Source organism: Corylus avellana, chromosome ca9 (genome assembly GCF_901000735.1).
Source record: "Corylus avellana chromosome ca9, CavTom2PMs-1.0".
Lineage (NCBI taxonomy): Eukaryota > Viridiplantae > Streptophyta > Magnoliopsida > Fagales > Betulaceae > Corylus > Corylus avellana.
This window is the reverse complement of record NC_081549.1, coordinates 20,620,660-20,636,796: the sequence shown is the minus strand read 5'-3', so window position 1 is coordinate 20,636,796 and position 16,137 is coordinate 20,620,660. Positions and strand designations below refer to the sequence as shown.

Genomic DNA, 16,137 nt, shown 5'->3' with positions numbered 1-16,137 from the left:
TAATAATGTTATATCTCACAATTAACTTATACATGTCTAAGTAACTTCAATTTTTTTTTTTTTAAACAAAGTCTAATCTAATGTCGGTTGAAATTGTCACAGCATTTGTGACAATCAATTCAGAAAATGCTGTCCAAATTATTAGGAAGGAAATTGTGTATTAGATAGGATTTGGGTGGCATAGTTTATTGACTCTAGTATGTGTTTGTTAGGTTAGGTGGACTTTCCACTTTCTTATTCACACGCCAGTCAAAGCACTCTGCTTTGCTGCTGACCCATGATACATTACAGCATTTCTAGCTAGGGACTCAAAATTTAGCTAATATATATATATTGTTACTTTAGCTAGTCACTTCTTAAAAATACAAACATCAAATTCTTTACATATTTTTATTTTTATTTTTTTTAATCACAAAATACATATATATGTAGGATGCCATTCCAATAGCAAAAACCTGAACCCGGTTGCTGCAGAGATCTTGATTTTGAGAGAAAAAAGAACCCAGAAGATGACAATGGTAGAGGAAGGTGCATTAGCCGGCTCCAACCAAAGGAGGCACACTCACTCTTCAGCCTTCTTGATAGTTGATGGGACCAGGCTCTTTGTCCTCGTGATCCATGGACTCATGTATTCTAAGTAAGTGTTTTTTTTGGGTGGGTGATGGTCGGAAAGAAGCTTATCTTGTCTATGTAAGTGTTTTTGTTTGAAGGTAGTAACACTTACATTATTTTGATCACGAGAATATTATTCAATCTCATGAAAAACTAGAAAGAAAAAAAAAGTAATTTAATAATGACTAAACCAAATGGTTGAATCAATTTCTATATGTTTATTTATTTTTTAGATAACTCCACCGATGAAAATACAAATATAATTTGTGAGTTTGAGATCACACTAATCAGCTTTTGTTTTAGACATGTAGTAATCAATGAATTTGTTTGAGAACTCCGTTGGCTGCCTCACAGAAACCTTGAAGCGTACGTAGCTCATTTCCAAGAGCCGAAGAGAGTCTAAACTTCTGCTGCTTAGTGCTACACTGGCGAGCAGCATTGAGAGCCAATAACATCTGATTGCTAGCCACCGCATAACGTGCATTTTGCCAGCTCTTAAGTGCACCTGTTATCTGGCCATCCCCATAACTGAGCTTCAATGCACAATCAACGTATGAATTCTTCCTGGCCTTGTTTGTGGCATTGACCACAAGTTTGTCCACGAGCCCCATCACAGTTATAGACTGGAGGCTAGCACAGTCGAGGGATGTGCGGCCGAGGGCTTTGACATCTTCATGGGAGCTTCGGCTGTACATGTTATAGCACTTGTGGCAATACACGGGGTTTCCGGTTTTACTGCACACACTGTTTATTAGTGCTGCATCTCCACTCACAAACGCAATGAGGCCAACAAACATGGCCACAACTACGAGGACAATTTTGCAAGTAGAAGCCATTTGAGAATATATAGATATGTTTAATGCAAATTAAGAACCAACGATGAATTAACTCAAGTATATTATTATGAGTCATGCACTTGCCATTTTATAGCTTGCAAGGCTCCTTGAAGTCCCTCAATAAAGGGGGGAAATAGGTTATAATTAGTCCATTTGGTATTGCCGGAAGGGTTGTTCGCATGTTTCTCAAAACAAATATATTAACAAAATCCTTAAAACACTCGTACGTTATAGACTCTTATTTTGTTTTATGTTCTCAAAACAAAAACATTAACAATAAACAATCTTTCGAGTTTAATTGGTTACCAGCTCCTTTTTATGACCAATGGAACAATATTCCTTCACTCTATATTAGAACATTAGAGATACATCTTTTATATATATATATATATATATTTGTTAAGTTATGTTATTGTGCTTATTATTATTATTATTTAGAACAAATAACTGACTTATGCATAGGAGTTATTTTGTGTCTATTTTTTTTTTTCCTTTTGCAGGTGTTTATCTATCTGATGATCTAGGTGTTCACCTATTTAAATTCATGCAATTTCACTTCTATTCCCACCCATTTTATTTTAAGTTTCTTGATAATGAGAAATTGCCTAAAAATTTATTTTGTTCTTGCAACAAATAAGGATCTCAATTTTATATATGAGTTTTGACTTTGTGACAAAAAGATATTTTGTCATATTTTTCATCTAGGTTATATTCTTTTCGATATAATTTTTTTTTGTTGGTTGGAAAATGTTTTTAGTGAAACCATTTTTTGGCATTTGGCTTGTACGGAAAATCAATGACAGCGAGTGATGACTGACGACCTCCAGTAGTAGATTTTAGCAAACTCCATCGGAGGATTTTGGCACCCTCCAGTGGCGGCCGGCGAACTCTGGTGGTGGATTGCTGCTGACTTTGGCAGTGAAGTCTAGCAAACTTCAACGATGGATTCCGGCGACCTCCGTTAGTGACCGATGACCACCGGCGAAAGAATCTGGCAACTTCTGGTGAACCTCGGCTGTGGTAAAAAATGAACTGTGATGGAGAGTGTGTGCGAGAAGGAAAAGTTCAAACTCAAAAATTTGTTTGCGGTTTAAAAAATGGAAAACATTTTATGGAAATTAAAGACTGATTTTCTGGTCAACTAAAAGTGCTTCATCTATTTCAACGTAAAAGCTTTTCCTTATTTTCCAATATTTGGTACGATCAAAAATCTTGGTCAAACCGAAAACATTTTCGGTTAATTAAGAAAAACATCCTTTAAGCCACGTAAAATGATTTTTTTTTATAATTTTTTTTTTTATAATTGATTTTTCGAAAACCATTTTTTGAATTTGAACTTCTCCTTCTTGCACGCACTCTTTCTCTCAATTCATTTTTTGCCGTCACCGAGGATCAATTGGACTAATGCACTAGAGGAGATGCCTTATTGAATATGTGCCTATTTAAATTCAATTGAGGGTAAAATCATTACTTGAATACGTGATTCTAAAATGTATGAGTCTCATCACTTAATCTTATTAAAAAATGACATGTTTACTTATTTATTTGTTTTTTTAAATTCAGTATGCAAGGTGCTTTATTAGATAGGTTTTTAACTCTATTTTGTTTTTTTTTTTTAATCTAAAACAATTTTAGAATTTATGTATTCAAAGGACATATTTTACCGTCAATATGAATGCATGCTTTGTTCTTATGAAATGTTATATAATATTCCCTCTCTTTTTCGTCTTTCCTTTCCTTCCGCACTCCTTTCTCCTATGGTACAAACTATCCACTTTTATTTGATTAATTGATACATGTCACATGTATCTTGCATTCAATTTTTCTAGAAACCAAGACCAACCATTTACTTAGAGAAAAAAATAAAAATAAAATCAAGAGTGACCATTTGATGCATGTGGTTTTATTTATACCAATATTATTCAATCTAATGAAAACTAGAAAAAAAAAGTAATTTAATAATGACTAAACCAAATGGTTGAATCAATTTCTATATGTTTATTTATTTGTTAGATAACACCACCAATGGATATACAAATAAAATAAGTGTGTTTGTGATCACATTGATCCTCATCCAAAGAAAAAGAAAATTATATATATATATACCGAAAGGTAGGTATATTAGCTTTTGTTTTAGAGATGTAGTAATCAATGAATTTGTTTGAGAACTCCATTGGCCGCCTCACAAAAACCCTGAAGCGTACGTAGCTCATTTGCAAGAGCCGGAGAGAGTCTAAACTTCTGCAGCTGAGTGCTACATTGGTGGGCAGCATTGAGAGCCAATAACATTTGATTGCTAGCCACTACATAACGTGCATTCTGCCAGTTCTTGAGTGCACCCGTTATTTGGTCATCCCCATAATGGAGTTTTAATGCGCAATCAACGTATGAATTCTTCATAGCCTTGTTTGTGGCATTGACCACAAATTTGTCCACGAGCCCCATCACAGTTATAGACTCGAGGCTAGCACAATCGAGGGATGTGCGGCCAAGGGCTTTGACATCCTCATGGGAGCTTCGACTGTACATGTTGTAACACTTGTGACAATACACGGGGTTTCTGGTTTTACTGCACACGTTGTTTATTAGTGCTGCATCTCCACTCACAAACGCAATGAGGCCAACAAACACAGCCACAACTACAAGGACAAATTTGCAAGTGGAAGCCATTTGAGAATATATAATGTATTTAATGCAAATTAAGAACCAACGATGAATTAACTCAATTATATTTTTATGAGTCATGCACTTGCAATTTTATAGCTTGCAATGCAAGGCTCCTTGAAGTCCCTCAATAAATGGGGGAAATAGGCTATAATTAGTTCATTTGGTATGCTGTAAGGGTTGTTCGCATGTTTCTTTAAACAAAAATATTAACAAACAACTTAGAACATATAAAGCACTCGTATGTTATAGAAACTCTTCTTTTGTTTTCTGGTCTCAAATCAAAACAAAAACATTAACAATAAACAATCTTTCGAGTTTAATTAGTTACCGGCTCCTTTTTTTGACCAATGGAACAATATTCTTTTTTTCTTACCGATGACAACTCCATTAGAGTGGTATGAAGAGGAGAAAAGCTCTAGCCCGCTGCTTTTGCCTCAAACGGCTATTACCAACGACGTCGTTTTATGGTTGAGCCCCAAAAACGGCTATTAACAATATCAACGACGTCGTTCCAATTCTCACGCTTTTACGCATATCTTCGGCTTCCTTTTTCTCTTTTGTAGATTTTCATGGCGGAGAAGCTTTCAAATGGTAATCTTCCTTCTCTTTGTTCAAAGGTGCCTACTTTCTTTTACCTTTCATTTTCCCAGTGACAAACAGAGCACCAATGTATGCAGAGGTTGTTCTTGAGCAGCTGAAACACGGGATTGCTAAATTCGAGCTTGTCTCTGTTCCGGTTCCTTCAATTTCAACTTCCAACTCTCGAACATGTCCGACGGCTTTCCTCGGATACAATAGCCATCGATTCTTTGCTAGAATTGGACCATCTCTGTAAGTTCTTTTTCCTTTTCTTGTAAATTATTACATTTTACTTCCATAAATCATAAACCCTTATTCTAAGAAGCTCTTGTTAAATTCCTGTTTATCACTAAAACTAAGCTAATAGAAAATGATAAATGTAATCATTTAATTAATATTCATACTTATTCTAAAGTATGGACCAAACTCTTCTTTTAATAATGGATACTCTAACACCATGTTAATCCATCACTTATCTAAAAAGTTTAAGCTAATAAAAAATAAAAAATTAATAATTTAATTAATATTCTTACACCTCTTTCTTAGTACATTTCCAATATTAGGGAAGTTCTGTTATTAATTGAATTTTCAGAGCAAAATCGTATCCCATAAGTTTGTTTTTTCCCCCCTCTTTTTTGTTTTTTTTTGTTTTTATAATAAATTTGCACAAATTATATGTTCCACATTTTCATTATGGTTCGGATTTGTGAAAGTGGTTTTTTTCCACATAATTTTGCTTACTAGGGGCGGAGGATCACCCGCGATGAGGAAACTTGAGCGCTATTCGGTCCAGAAAGTTACCGGAGACGGGCGCTGTCTTTTTCGTGCCCTGGTAACATCTTTTTCTCCATTCAGTCCACATTGTGTGACTGATTTAGCATTTTGAGCTTGGGGCTACAGCTTGTTGGTCATGATAGAGCAAAGAAATTAATCACTTGATGCTGTAAAAGTTTGTGGTTTGTTATGCACTTATTGGCAATTGATCCATAAACTGTAATAGTTAGACTTTCACAACCCATTAGAAGGGGCTGAGCTAGTGCATTTGAAGGCATTGTGATGAAACGGGGTCTTTTGTATGACAAGTAGATATCATATAGAAAGAACACTATCTTGTAGAAAGAAAGTATAAACTTATCTTTTAAATGTAATTGCATCCAAGAAAAGACTCGGGCAGGAAAAAGAGAGGAAGAGCCCATTTATCCTAGATAAGGGAAAAGGTGGTGATATTTGTATTGGCAAACAACTGAACCCCAATGCTAAGAATTAATTGAAATTAAAAAGATAGGCATTGGAAAATACAATTACTAACTAAAATTACAGTTAATGAAAGACAGCATAACTGAAAAGCTCAGCATATATTGTAGTCATTCATGTATCATTTGTCTCATGGGATCAATGGCACCTTGTAGAACAAAACAGAGAAAAAATGGACTAAAATTGAAGATTTTTATAATTGGTAGCTTGCATCGTTGAATCATGAATGGTAAATAACTAGAGCGAGCATTTGTCTTCTTTAATTACTTATCGAGGAAAAAGTGTGTTGTCACGACAGTTAAAAAAGTATCACTTGTCTTAGTGCAGAATCAAGTCTTTGCAATAATCTGAGTTTTTGCTGGAACAGATACTTGTTTTAATTAGCTGTCTTCACTTTAATGTACAACATTGTTGGTATATCTGAAGGTTCACTGAACTCTACAATAATTTTTTATTGCCTCCTAAACTAAATTTTAATTGATTAAAACAGGTCAAAGGAATGGCTTTCAATAAGGGTATTTCTCTAAACCCACGGGAAGAGAGAGAAAATGCAGGTTTGCAGGATATATTCTTGTACATCTATCTCCACACAAATGTCAGCATATATAACTTCAATACAAAGGAGTCCTTCATGGAACAATTATTGTGTGAACCCTTAAATTGAATTATTATTGGTGTATTGACCTCTTACCCGAGGTAACATCATAGTTATGTCAGTCAGGAGGGCTTTGGCATAGATTTCAAGTACCAGTGGTCTTGTTTAACTCTCAGAACTTGTTAAGTTGATGCCCCACATTGAGGGAGCTATTGCATTTGTGTTTTGCTTTAACAACTTCTTCTCAAGGGTACTGTTGCAAGTACTATAGCTTTGCCCCCACTCTTTGATGATAAAACACATACCATGGTTTTATTGTCCTAAAATCACCTTCACCCCCATTTTCTCGCAAAGAAAAGATGTAACGGTGAGAAGACTTGCATATGTCTTGTGCTTGATTGCCATTTATGGTCACTGAAATGACATTGTGAACCTATGATACCTATCGCAGACATATTATTCTTCAGGAGGTTACATTTTAATGTGTTAATTGCCTAGAATATCTATTTTGTTTGTTTTCTTAAGATAATATAGCGTTAAGGTCCCTATCTATTAGAATTATAGCTTCCAGCCTCACAACAGTGTGCCTGTTGTGAAACCGGCCTATTAGTTTTGGTTTGCATAGAATTTGTATTTAGCCTGGACTTTACTTATTTTGTCACTCATGGTTTAGATCTCTACTAAGCATGTCTATTTGCCTGATCATTATAGACCTCTCATTCTAGCTGTTGGTAATGGTGTAGTTTTATATATATGGAAACAGTGTGCGGCAGACGATAAAAAAAAAGTGCTACTATTTAAATCATCTTTTTTTTTTTTTTTTTGCGTGCAAGGAGCATAAAGAGCAAGGTCTTCTGCTTGACTTTACTAGTTTTGGCTCTTAGATCTGTCTTAGGGATTTTATCTTTTGTTCATCTGTAGGGAGACTATTAGGAATAACTTTCTACAAATCCTAGTACAAACCTTACTTTCATAAAAATGCAGATGACTTACGAATGGCTGTGAAAGAGGTTATATGTGACAATGATAAAGAACGCCGTCGGTATGAAGAAGCACTGATTGCAATTACAGTTGATGAATCTTTAAGACGGTAACTCCTATATCTTTTTACCAATTGTGGATGTTCTCTTATCAATATTTGGTGTTCTGATATATGCTTTTAGCATATGCTTATCAACAGTAAATGACATTATGATGTATGCTTAATTACTATTAGTGCGGGAATTTATTCAACATATTCATAAATGTCTTTTCTATAGTTACTGCCAACGCATTGAACGGCCTGATTTCTGGGGAGGAGAGTCAGAGCTACTGGTTAGTAATCTCTTGCTTCATATGTCCTTTTTGTTAGTCTAAACTGTCTTTGTTATCAAGACTTTATTCTTGTACTAATTGTCAGTGTGCTAGTTTTAAGGTTATCTTTATGAGGCTTTGGGGTGAATGCAATTTGTGTTCAGGTGCTGAAGAACCTGCAATATGATTATATCTAAATGAACTTCTTGAGGGGTCTCTCCTTGCCCAAGATGGATCAGTAAAAACACTTCTGTTGTTTCCATTAGAAAAGAAGACATGGTGCTGCTTTGTTAACTGTTAGATTTACATTTTTATTATAATTAATTTTTCAGGGGGAAGCTGTGGAGATAAAATGCCTTTGGGAGCTTAAATGTTCTTGAATGTCACTTAGTTTGTTTGTCTAATTGTTGAATTCACCTTAAATGTTCATGATTTACTGCTACTAATCAGTGTGCATATGTGGGGACTGTATACCCCTGTAGTTGGACGTCGTATACTGACCAATGACCATTATTACTCTGCCAGGTGCTGTCAAAGTTGTGTAGGCAGCCGATTACTGTTTACATACCAGAGCACGAGGTATATTTTCCCCCTAACAAATTTTATGTAGATTGATGCTCATATATTTATTAGTTTCGGAAAAGGACTTTCTATTTTTTGATTTTTGGTTCCAACTGGTTTTGAACTTGTTTCATTTGTTTCTATTTTTTGATTTTTGGTTCCAACTGGTTTTGAACTTGTTTCGTTTGTTTCCCCCCCAACTGCTATAATTATTATAGGAGTTATGGACATGCAAGCATACACATTTGCTATTTTGGACCTATGCTGCTGCTTTAAATATTTATAAAAAGACAAGGCATAGGCATCACCTCTCGAACCAATCCATCTTCCTTGGCTTCTCCAACACACTCTTGATACTAAATAAACCTCCCACCATAGAGAAGGGATCTAAAGTCTGGGTCTCTTCTTTGAACCTGAATTGATCAAGAGAGATGAACCCACACCCACACCCACACCCACACCACATTTTATAACCCTCGAATTGAAACACTCAACTAGAGATGGGATTCCAAAACCTAAACAACTCAGTTGAGACGCTCTGTCTCTTTCTCAAGTCTCTCTCTCCCTGCGTGTGTGCGCATATATGTGTGAATGTGTGTGCCCTTCACTTAATGGTTGTAAGTAGGTGCTGCTTCATGTACTAATAATACTAATATCCTCATGTTCAATTTAATTGCAGCACACAAAGGGTGGATGGGGTGCTGGTTTTATTCCCATTGCAGAGTATGGAGCTGAGTTTGACAAGGGTTCAAGAAAAGTTAAAGCCAGGAAAGTTGTGAGGCTACTGTACAGTGGTAAGAACCACTATGACCTGCTTGTCTGAGAATTCATTGTGCTTAAGGGAACAAGAGAGTGATAATGAGGAAAAAAAAGAAAGAAGGGAAATGGGAAAAGCAGGGGATGAAGATGCCATTTGTAACTGTGTTTGAGGAAAATGTGTAATCTTTGATGGGATATTCTTTTTGATGCGAAGGACGCTCATAAAGTGTAAGTGGATGAATGAAACCAAATTTTTTTTGTCTCACATAGGGAAGTAGATTAAATTTCGCTTTTAAATGATGTGGTACCATACGAAAAAAATTTGAACCTTGAAATGGAGAGGATTCTTATCCAACGACCACATTCAAAGTGTAGATCATAAATACCTAAATTAAATAAAGGAAAAAAAAGAAAAGAAAAGGCCTTAATGGACAACAATGCGAAAAAAAGATATAACAAATAATTTAGAAACTTCGAAGTCCACCCGAAAATAGTCTCTATTTCCTTCATAGATAAACCATACGAAAAATGAGGTTATGTTTGGCAAGAGGTTGTACCGGATAGAGGACCCATGACCCAAAACCCAAATTTTTTTTTTTTTTACACTTTTCCTCTTAAAATTAACTTCAACATTTTTAATTTTTACATCAAATCAATCATTTTATTTTATTACTATTTCAATAAAAAAAATTACTATAAAACAAATTTTTTTTTTCACTTTTTTATATAAAACATTCTTACTTTTTTCTCTCATATTAATCAAATCTGCTACAGTACCAATTCACTTCCTAAGTCCATTCCATTGCCAAACATAGCCTGAAAGTCTTGTGGTTGCACCGATTTGCATTAAGCTATGTAGAATTTAAAAAGTAACTTAAATGGTAAGCATAAATGATAAATAACTTTTCAATTTGAATTTTTATTTAAAATTTTGACCGAAAACCATCAAAATGCCATATCAATACTAATAATAATACTGACACGTGCCCCTTATAATAATAATAATAAATAAATAAATAAAACGACGTTTTCTGTCAAAAGTTTTAAGAGAAATGCTTGACTTTATTAAAAAGTCTATCTTTTGATAATTTTAATCCTAGGTGGCATGACTCATTTTTCAGAAATCTATTAATTTACTGTTTAGAATCTATTAATTTTAAGAAAAATGCCTGGCTTCATTAAAAAATTCATCTTTTGACCATTTTAATACTAGGAGACATGACCCATTTTAAAATTAATAGATTTTAAACAATAAATTAATAGATTTATGGAAAATGAGTCATACCACTTAGGATTAAAATTGGCAAAAGATGAACTTTTTAATGAAACCAAACATTTTTCTAATTTTTTAAAATAGACCACACCACCTAAGATTAAAATAGCAAAAAAACAAACTTTTTAATGGAGCAAAGGTTTTCTCAAGTTTTAATATGCAACTTGGGTGACGTGTTTTCAACCGAGCGTAAAGTGAAAGGAGAGGTAAAATCATTCGTAAGTATATTGCGTCGACTAAAACCGATTTTTAAATTCTTGGAACACTCTTCTTCGTTTGCGTTATCAGAAATCTTTCACGGCGAAACTACGAGTCGCTTCAACAAGTATATTTCAACGTGACCAACGTCCTGCCGTTTAGTTTGTCAGACACGTGGCGGACAGTTCTTTGCACGTGGTGACTCATAACGTCCAAGCAAAGACTTAAATAACCGATATTCCTCGCTTCTCTTTCCCTCATCATCTTCTATATACACACACACAGAGAAAGAAAGAGAGAGAGAGAGAGAGACTACAAACACACACGGAGACACAGAAATAGATAGACTTTTCAGAATCTAGGGTTTTCTATTTTTTTCAGCGACTCAGTTTCGTCGTTTTGGTCTGCGGGAAAGAGATTGGAAATGGAGGGGGCGAGCAATGGGGGGATGTTGTACCACGAGGTACAAGAGTCGAAGCTGTGCGCGGTGCATTGTGTGAACACGGTGCTGCAGGGGCCGTTCTTCTCTGAGTTCGATTTGGCGGCGGTGGCGTCCGATCTCGACAGCAAGGAGCGCCAGGTGATGATCCAGGGCGGCGCCTCCTCCGGCGACTTCCTCTCCGCCGAGTCCCACAATGTCTCCTTGGACGGCGATTTCAGTATCCAGGTTCCATTTCTTTCTTCCTTTGGAATATTAATTAAACTATTAAATTTACTATTTCTTTACTACCAGTTAAGTTATTGGGAACACTGGTAATTTATATGGTATTAGAGAAGTAGTGTGAGTACGAATCCTGACTACACATTGTACATCTTATTCAGTTTTAATATTTCTATATGTTGAGGGGGAGTTGGTGTAAAAACGTTAATTAAATAATTAAATTTATGATTTTTTAAGCTTTTGGGATTATTGTTAACTTATAATTTGGTTTCTGTGAAATAGAGGGAAGCTATATAGAGACAATTGGAATTTTGGAAATTTGTGTCTTTGATTTTAGAAAAATGAACCAAAGGCTATTTCGAGTACTTGCATTCAGTTTAGCTTAGGAGTTACGAAATTTAGGTTTAAGTTTGTTCTATTTATGGAGAAGTGCTCAAATTTGCTTGTTTTTTTCTTTTTCTTTTTATGTTCCTTGTGGTTGATGCCGAAATAGTTGGAAAGAATTGGTAAAAAGAATCAATGAACATTTAATAATTTGGGATTTAATTAGAAGGATGTGTTTGCGATTTATTTATTTGCTCTATGGTATGACATTCTTTGATGTGTGGAGTGGACTGTGGAGGGAAACGAGGAAGAAATAACATAAATATTATATGTTCTGTGTTGTTTTCATTATAGAAGCCCTAGCTTTGCACGATGGTTTAAAGCAACTAATCTAAGCAAAATTGAATTGGTAACTTACTCTGAATGGAGGTCTTATTTATAGGGCTCTGGGTCCAATAATTAGTGCCGGTCCCACTTATGTGTGTGTGGGGGGGGGCTTACTCTTTAGCATTTATTGGGCTCCAAATAAATGAATAATTTGATGTTCAAGGCCTTGATTCTTTTTCCTCGGTTTTCTCTGCCTATAGTGGATATGTTGACAAGTTGAGAGTCTATCCTCCTGTCAATTTTTTTAGTAGGGTTTTCCTATTTCCTTGTCTTTTTCCCTAGAGATCAATCATAGTGGTATTGGTTATTGCTATGAAAAAAACTAAACCTTTGGCATTCAGTCAATCATTTATTTAATGCTTCTCGAATTTATAACTACCAATTAAAAAATACCCATAGGAGTGGTGCAGTCATTTTGTTCTTAAACGCCTGATGAAAAAGGTGGCTTTTTTCAAATCAACTGGAGGCCAATTTAAACTATGCTCATTTTGGCCCAGCTGATGTGCCTTGACTGGATTTGTTTTGGGTATGTACCCCTAACATCTGTTTTGATAAGCTTGTTGTTTACTGACAATAGTTGCATTTGGAACATTACTTTTGCTCATTATCATTTAGTTAACTAGTTTCGGTATATATCTATATACACACACAAACTCGTAATGAGGGACGTGATCTTGCTCGTAAGGGAATATATATGAATTGAATAATTTAGCTACCATAATTTGTGGGTGGCAAGTACGCTTTGATTGAATATTGCTCTGCATAGGCATGTTTAAAACCATTTTATGATTGGCCTGATTATTACTAGGTGCTAGCAATCGCATGATCTACTTTCCAAATGGATATGCATGCAGGTTTTAATATGCGATTCAAGAGCAGTGGCATAGTTGGAAATGTAGTGATGATGCCTTGGTGATGTTCAGTCATGTTGAACCTTCTAAATTAGATGATACAATTTTTTTTTTTTTTTTTTTTTCCCACTTTAGTATATATTGAAGTTCATTCTTTTTGTGCTCTACCCTGTGGAAGGCAAACTGGCTTTGACCTTTTGCCTTTACTGACATTGGTTGTCAGGACTTGATCTGAAGAAAAGCCATTATTCCGTTGTGTACACTCTGGGCATTCCATATGGAGGTGGAAAATATGCCCTGGCCAGTTTTTTTATTTTTTTTACTCAATTATGTCAAACAATTGGTCCTGTAAACCTTATAGTGATATGACAGCAGGATGATCAGATATAGGGGTGCAAGTTCGTCCAGATTGACAAGAATAAGATCAGCCTGAACACAATGCAAGCACGAAGCACTAACCAGAGTTTGTTTCTAGTAAATCTCTTCTCTTTTCTATTCTTGTATGTGTCAGGCTTACCCAATATACCAAGGTCATAGGTTCCATGTTGACACCTAAACTATTATTAGGATTACGGTGTACAGAATTCCAGGGATTACATGAGCTTAGCTTGCATTTTAATTTGTGTGCCTTAAAATATGGGCCTGAAATTAGCTCTCACCCCCCAAGAGGCACGGTGTGGCTTGGTCAAGTTGTTTGTCAGACCGGTTGAAGCATTACTGCCCATTTATCATTGTATGCTATTGTTATGTCTATTTTAATCATTTTAAAGAGCTCTATAAGTAACTTCATGCATGGTTTAGGTGAAGTGGGATAAGTATCGTATAATGTGGTTACTGGGCTATACTCAATTATGCTTATGGAGCTTCTTCTCGATTACCAAACTAATTATTATCGTCAACCAATTTGGTCCTGCTATGAGACAATGAGTTGGCCAACTTGCAGTATGCTGCATAAATTTGGTTTTGTTAAAGTTGCTTCAAAATCTTATAGTTTCTTGGTCTGCAAATATGTATGCACAATTTGATTGCCTTATTGGGTTGAATACTTGGAATTCTGTTCAATGTTGGATTTCCTTGTTTTATTGTCCAGCTAACTGGGGTTATTGTAATCATAAAAGTGGCATTGTTCTTATTTTGGTATATATGTTATGATATCTTTGCTTATGATAGACTGAGCCAGTTATGTTTATTAGAGGTGGCGAGGACTGCAAACAAGAAGGGAGGTAGATAATATTAGGTTGTTGGCTAACTTCATTTTGAAACTATTCTCAAGTAATTCTCAACAAGTAGGATTCTAAATCTTTCTTCTTCTAGTTAGGTGTTTTTATTGTAAACATCTTATGTGCTTGGGTTGTGCCTTTTGCGCATTTTTAATAAACTTGCAATTACTTGTAAAAAGAAAAATTCTAAATAAGTAGGAGAGTGGATTGTAAATAAAATTATTATTTATGTTAACGTGCTGAATGAATCACTGATATGTTTTGCAAAGACAAAGCCAAAAAGTGTGAAACGACAAGACTGAAATTCTGACCTTAGGCTTAAACCCTAGCGTTAATTTGGTCTAATTTGATCCAGCTCAGGTCCCTCTCCCTGAATTTAGCTCATTTCTTGGGGTGCTTTTTAAGGTTCTATCCTCATCTTTACTCATTTAGCTTGTTCAATATTCTGCCTAAAGAAAAAAAAATCTTGCTCTATATATTCAAATTTGAAAATTCTGTATGTATTCTTCTGCCCGAGATATCGAAATGTAATAGACGAGTTATGTGGGGTTTTATGTTTTTGGGATTGATCAGGGCTAGGAGTTGAGCAAAGCCTAGCGTGAGATCGTCTGACTTAACTTTTGGTATGAGCTCTATATCTTTCATGCGCTAAACCCCAAACTGCAATACACCATTGTTACAAAAAAATCCGACTTGACTTTTGGTATGAGCTCTATGTCTTTCATGCGCTAAACCCCAAACTGCATACACCATTGATACAAAAAAATCAAAGTAACTATATCACTTCAAAAGGACTAATGAAGTTGCAATTGAAATTGAAACTCCCTGAAATCACTTATAAAGCTCAATCTTAGCTAATAAGAAACTAATGTGAGACTTAGCACTCTAAAATCCACCCACTCTATATAGGTAATTCATCATTTCAATGTGGGATTGGGGTGTCACACAATTTGATGTGTTTTACGGTGTACATTTTTCTCATGCACTCATTGAGCCTCAATGGTTTTTCAGTGAGTTTGTTTTGTTCGAGGATTGGCATCCTCTCTTATGATTAGTCTTAGGCAGTGATCTATTTTTATTTAGCTTTACTTGGACTGGGCAAAAACAAAAAATATGTACACCTGTATTCTTTTCCACCATCGTTATTGCTTCATGACAAATGTTTTTTCAACATATTCTTGAAATGACCAAGTGGAAAGTTTTCCTTGCAGGTGTTACAAAAGGCTTTGGAGGTGTGGGATTTGCAAGTGATACCCTTTGATTCTCCAGTTGCTGAGCATGCCCAGGTTGACCCTGAGCTGGAAAATGCATTTATCTGTCACTTGCAGGATCATTGGTTCTGCATTAGGAAAGTGAACGGAGAATGGTATAACTTTGACAGTCTCTATGCAGCCCCGCAGCACCTTTCCAAATTTTACCTTTCAGCCTATCTGGACTCTCTGAAAGGCTTCGGGTGGAGCATTTTCCTGGTGAGGGGAAACTTCCCAAAAGAATGTCCGATGTCGTCGTCTGAAGCTTCCAATGGTTACGGGCAATGGCTGTCACCTGAAGATGCTGAGAGGATTACTAAATCTTGCAACCCAACACAGGCTCCTCCTCAAAGCATCAATCAGAGTCAACAACCTTCTGATCCATTTCTTTTGTCTAGGGAATCAGAAATGTTTTCGGAGATGGAAGACGAGGACTTGAAGGCTGCAATAGCCGCCAGCCTGATAGATTCTTTACCGGCCCCTGCGGCTGCTACTGTCACCGCCACTGCCACCGTCACCGCCACTGCTACTGCTGAAACCAACACCCCACAAAACGAGGGTCAGAACAGTAAAGAAATGATTCAATAAGAGGAAATAGTTATTTTTTCAGATTTTTGTCGAGTTGTTGAGAGGTCAATATTCCTTGTCGGTTACACGGTGAAACTCAGATCCTTGGCACGAGCTCATTGAACTGTGCACTATACACCTTTGATTATACTTTGCAAGTCGCAAAGAACATTGTGAAAACCTTTAAGAAACCACCTCGGCTTTTGCCCCTTGGATAATCTTTTTTTTTTTTTTTTTTCCTTCCCCCCCT

At 35.8% G+C, this 16,137-nt stretch overlaps 2 protein-coding genes across 2 annotated transcripts; both read left to right on the top strand.

Annotated features, from left to right (window-relative positions):
• Positions 1-4,617: 4,617 nt before the first annotated feature.
• On the top strand, positions 4,618-9,415 carry LOC132192253 (OVARIAN TUMOR DOMAIN-containing deubiquitinating enzyme 3). The gene is made up of 8 exons (XM_059607528.1): positions 4,618-4,706; positions 4,793-4,946; positions 5,439-5,526; positions 6,439-6,502; positions 7,528-7,633; positions 7,803-7,857; positions 8,362-8,415; positions 9,077-9,415. The coding sequence occupies exons 1-8, from the start codon at positions 4,685-4,687 to the stop codon at positions 9,218-9,220; spliced, it is 687 nt and encodes a 228-aa protein (XP_059463511.1). The 5' UTR covers positions 4,618-4,684; the 3' UTR covers positions 9,221-9,415.
• A 1,493-nt stretch (positions 9,416-10,908) lies between these two features.
• Positions 10,909-16,097, top strand: LOC132162558 (ataxin-3 homolog). The gene is made up of 2 exons (XM_059572804.1): positions 10,909-11,294; positions 15,282-16,097. Exons 1-2 carry the CDS (start codon positions 11,052-11,054, stop codon positions 15,906-15,908), a joined length of 870 nt encoding a protein of 289 aa, XP_059428787.1. The 5' UTR covers positions 10,909-11,051; the 3' UTR covers positions 15,909-16,097.
• Positions 16,098-16,137: the final 40 nt, after the last annotated feature.

Excerpts from the sequence above, each read along its gene's own strand:
- LOC132192253 (XM_059607528.1), top strand. The coding sequence starts at position 4,685 with ATGGCGGAGAAGCTTTCAAATG. Across the intron at positions 6,503-7,527 it reads GGAAGAGAGAGAAAATGCAG|ATGACTTACGAATGGCTGTG; the intron begins GTTTGCAGGATA and ends ATAAAAATGCAG. Across the intron at positions 8,416-9,076 it reads TTTACATACCAGAGCACGAG|CACACAAAGGGTGGATGGGG; the intron begins GTATATTTTCCC and ends ATTTAATTGCAG.
- LOC132162558 (XM_059572804.1), top strand. The coding sequence starts at position 11,052 with ATGGAGGGGGCGAGCAATGGGGGGATGTTGTACCACGAGGTACAAGAG. Across the intron at positions 11,295-15,281 it reads ACGGCGATTTCAGTATCCAG|GTGTTACAAAAGGCTTTGGA; the intron begins GTTCCATTTCTT and ends TTTTCCTTGCAG.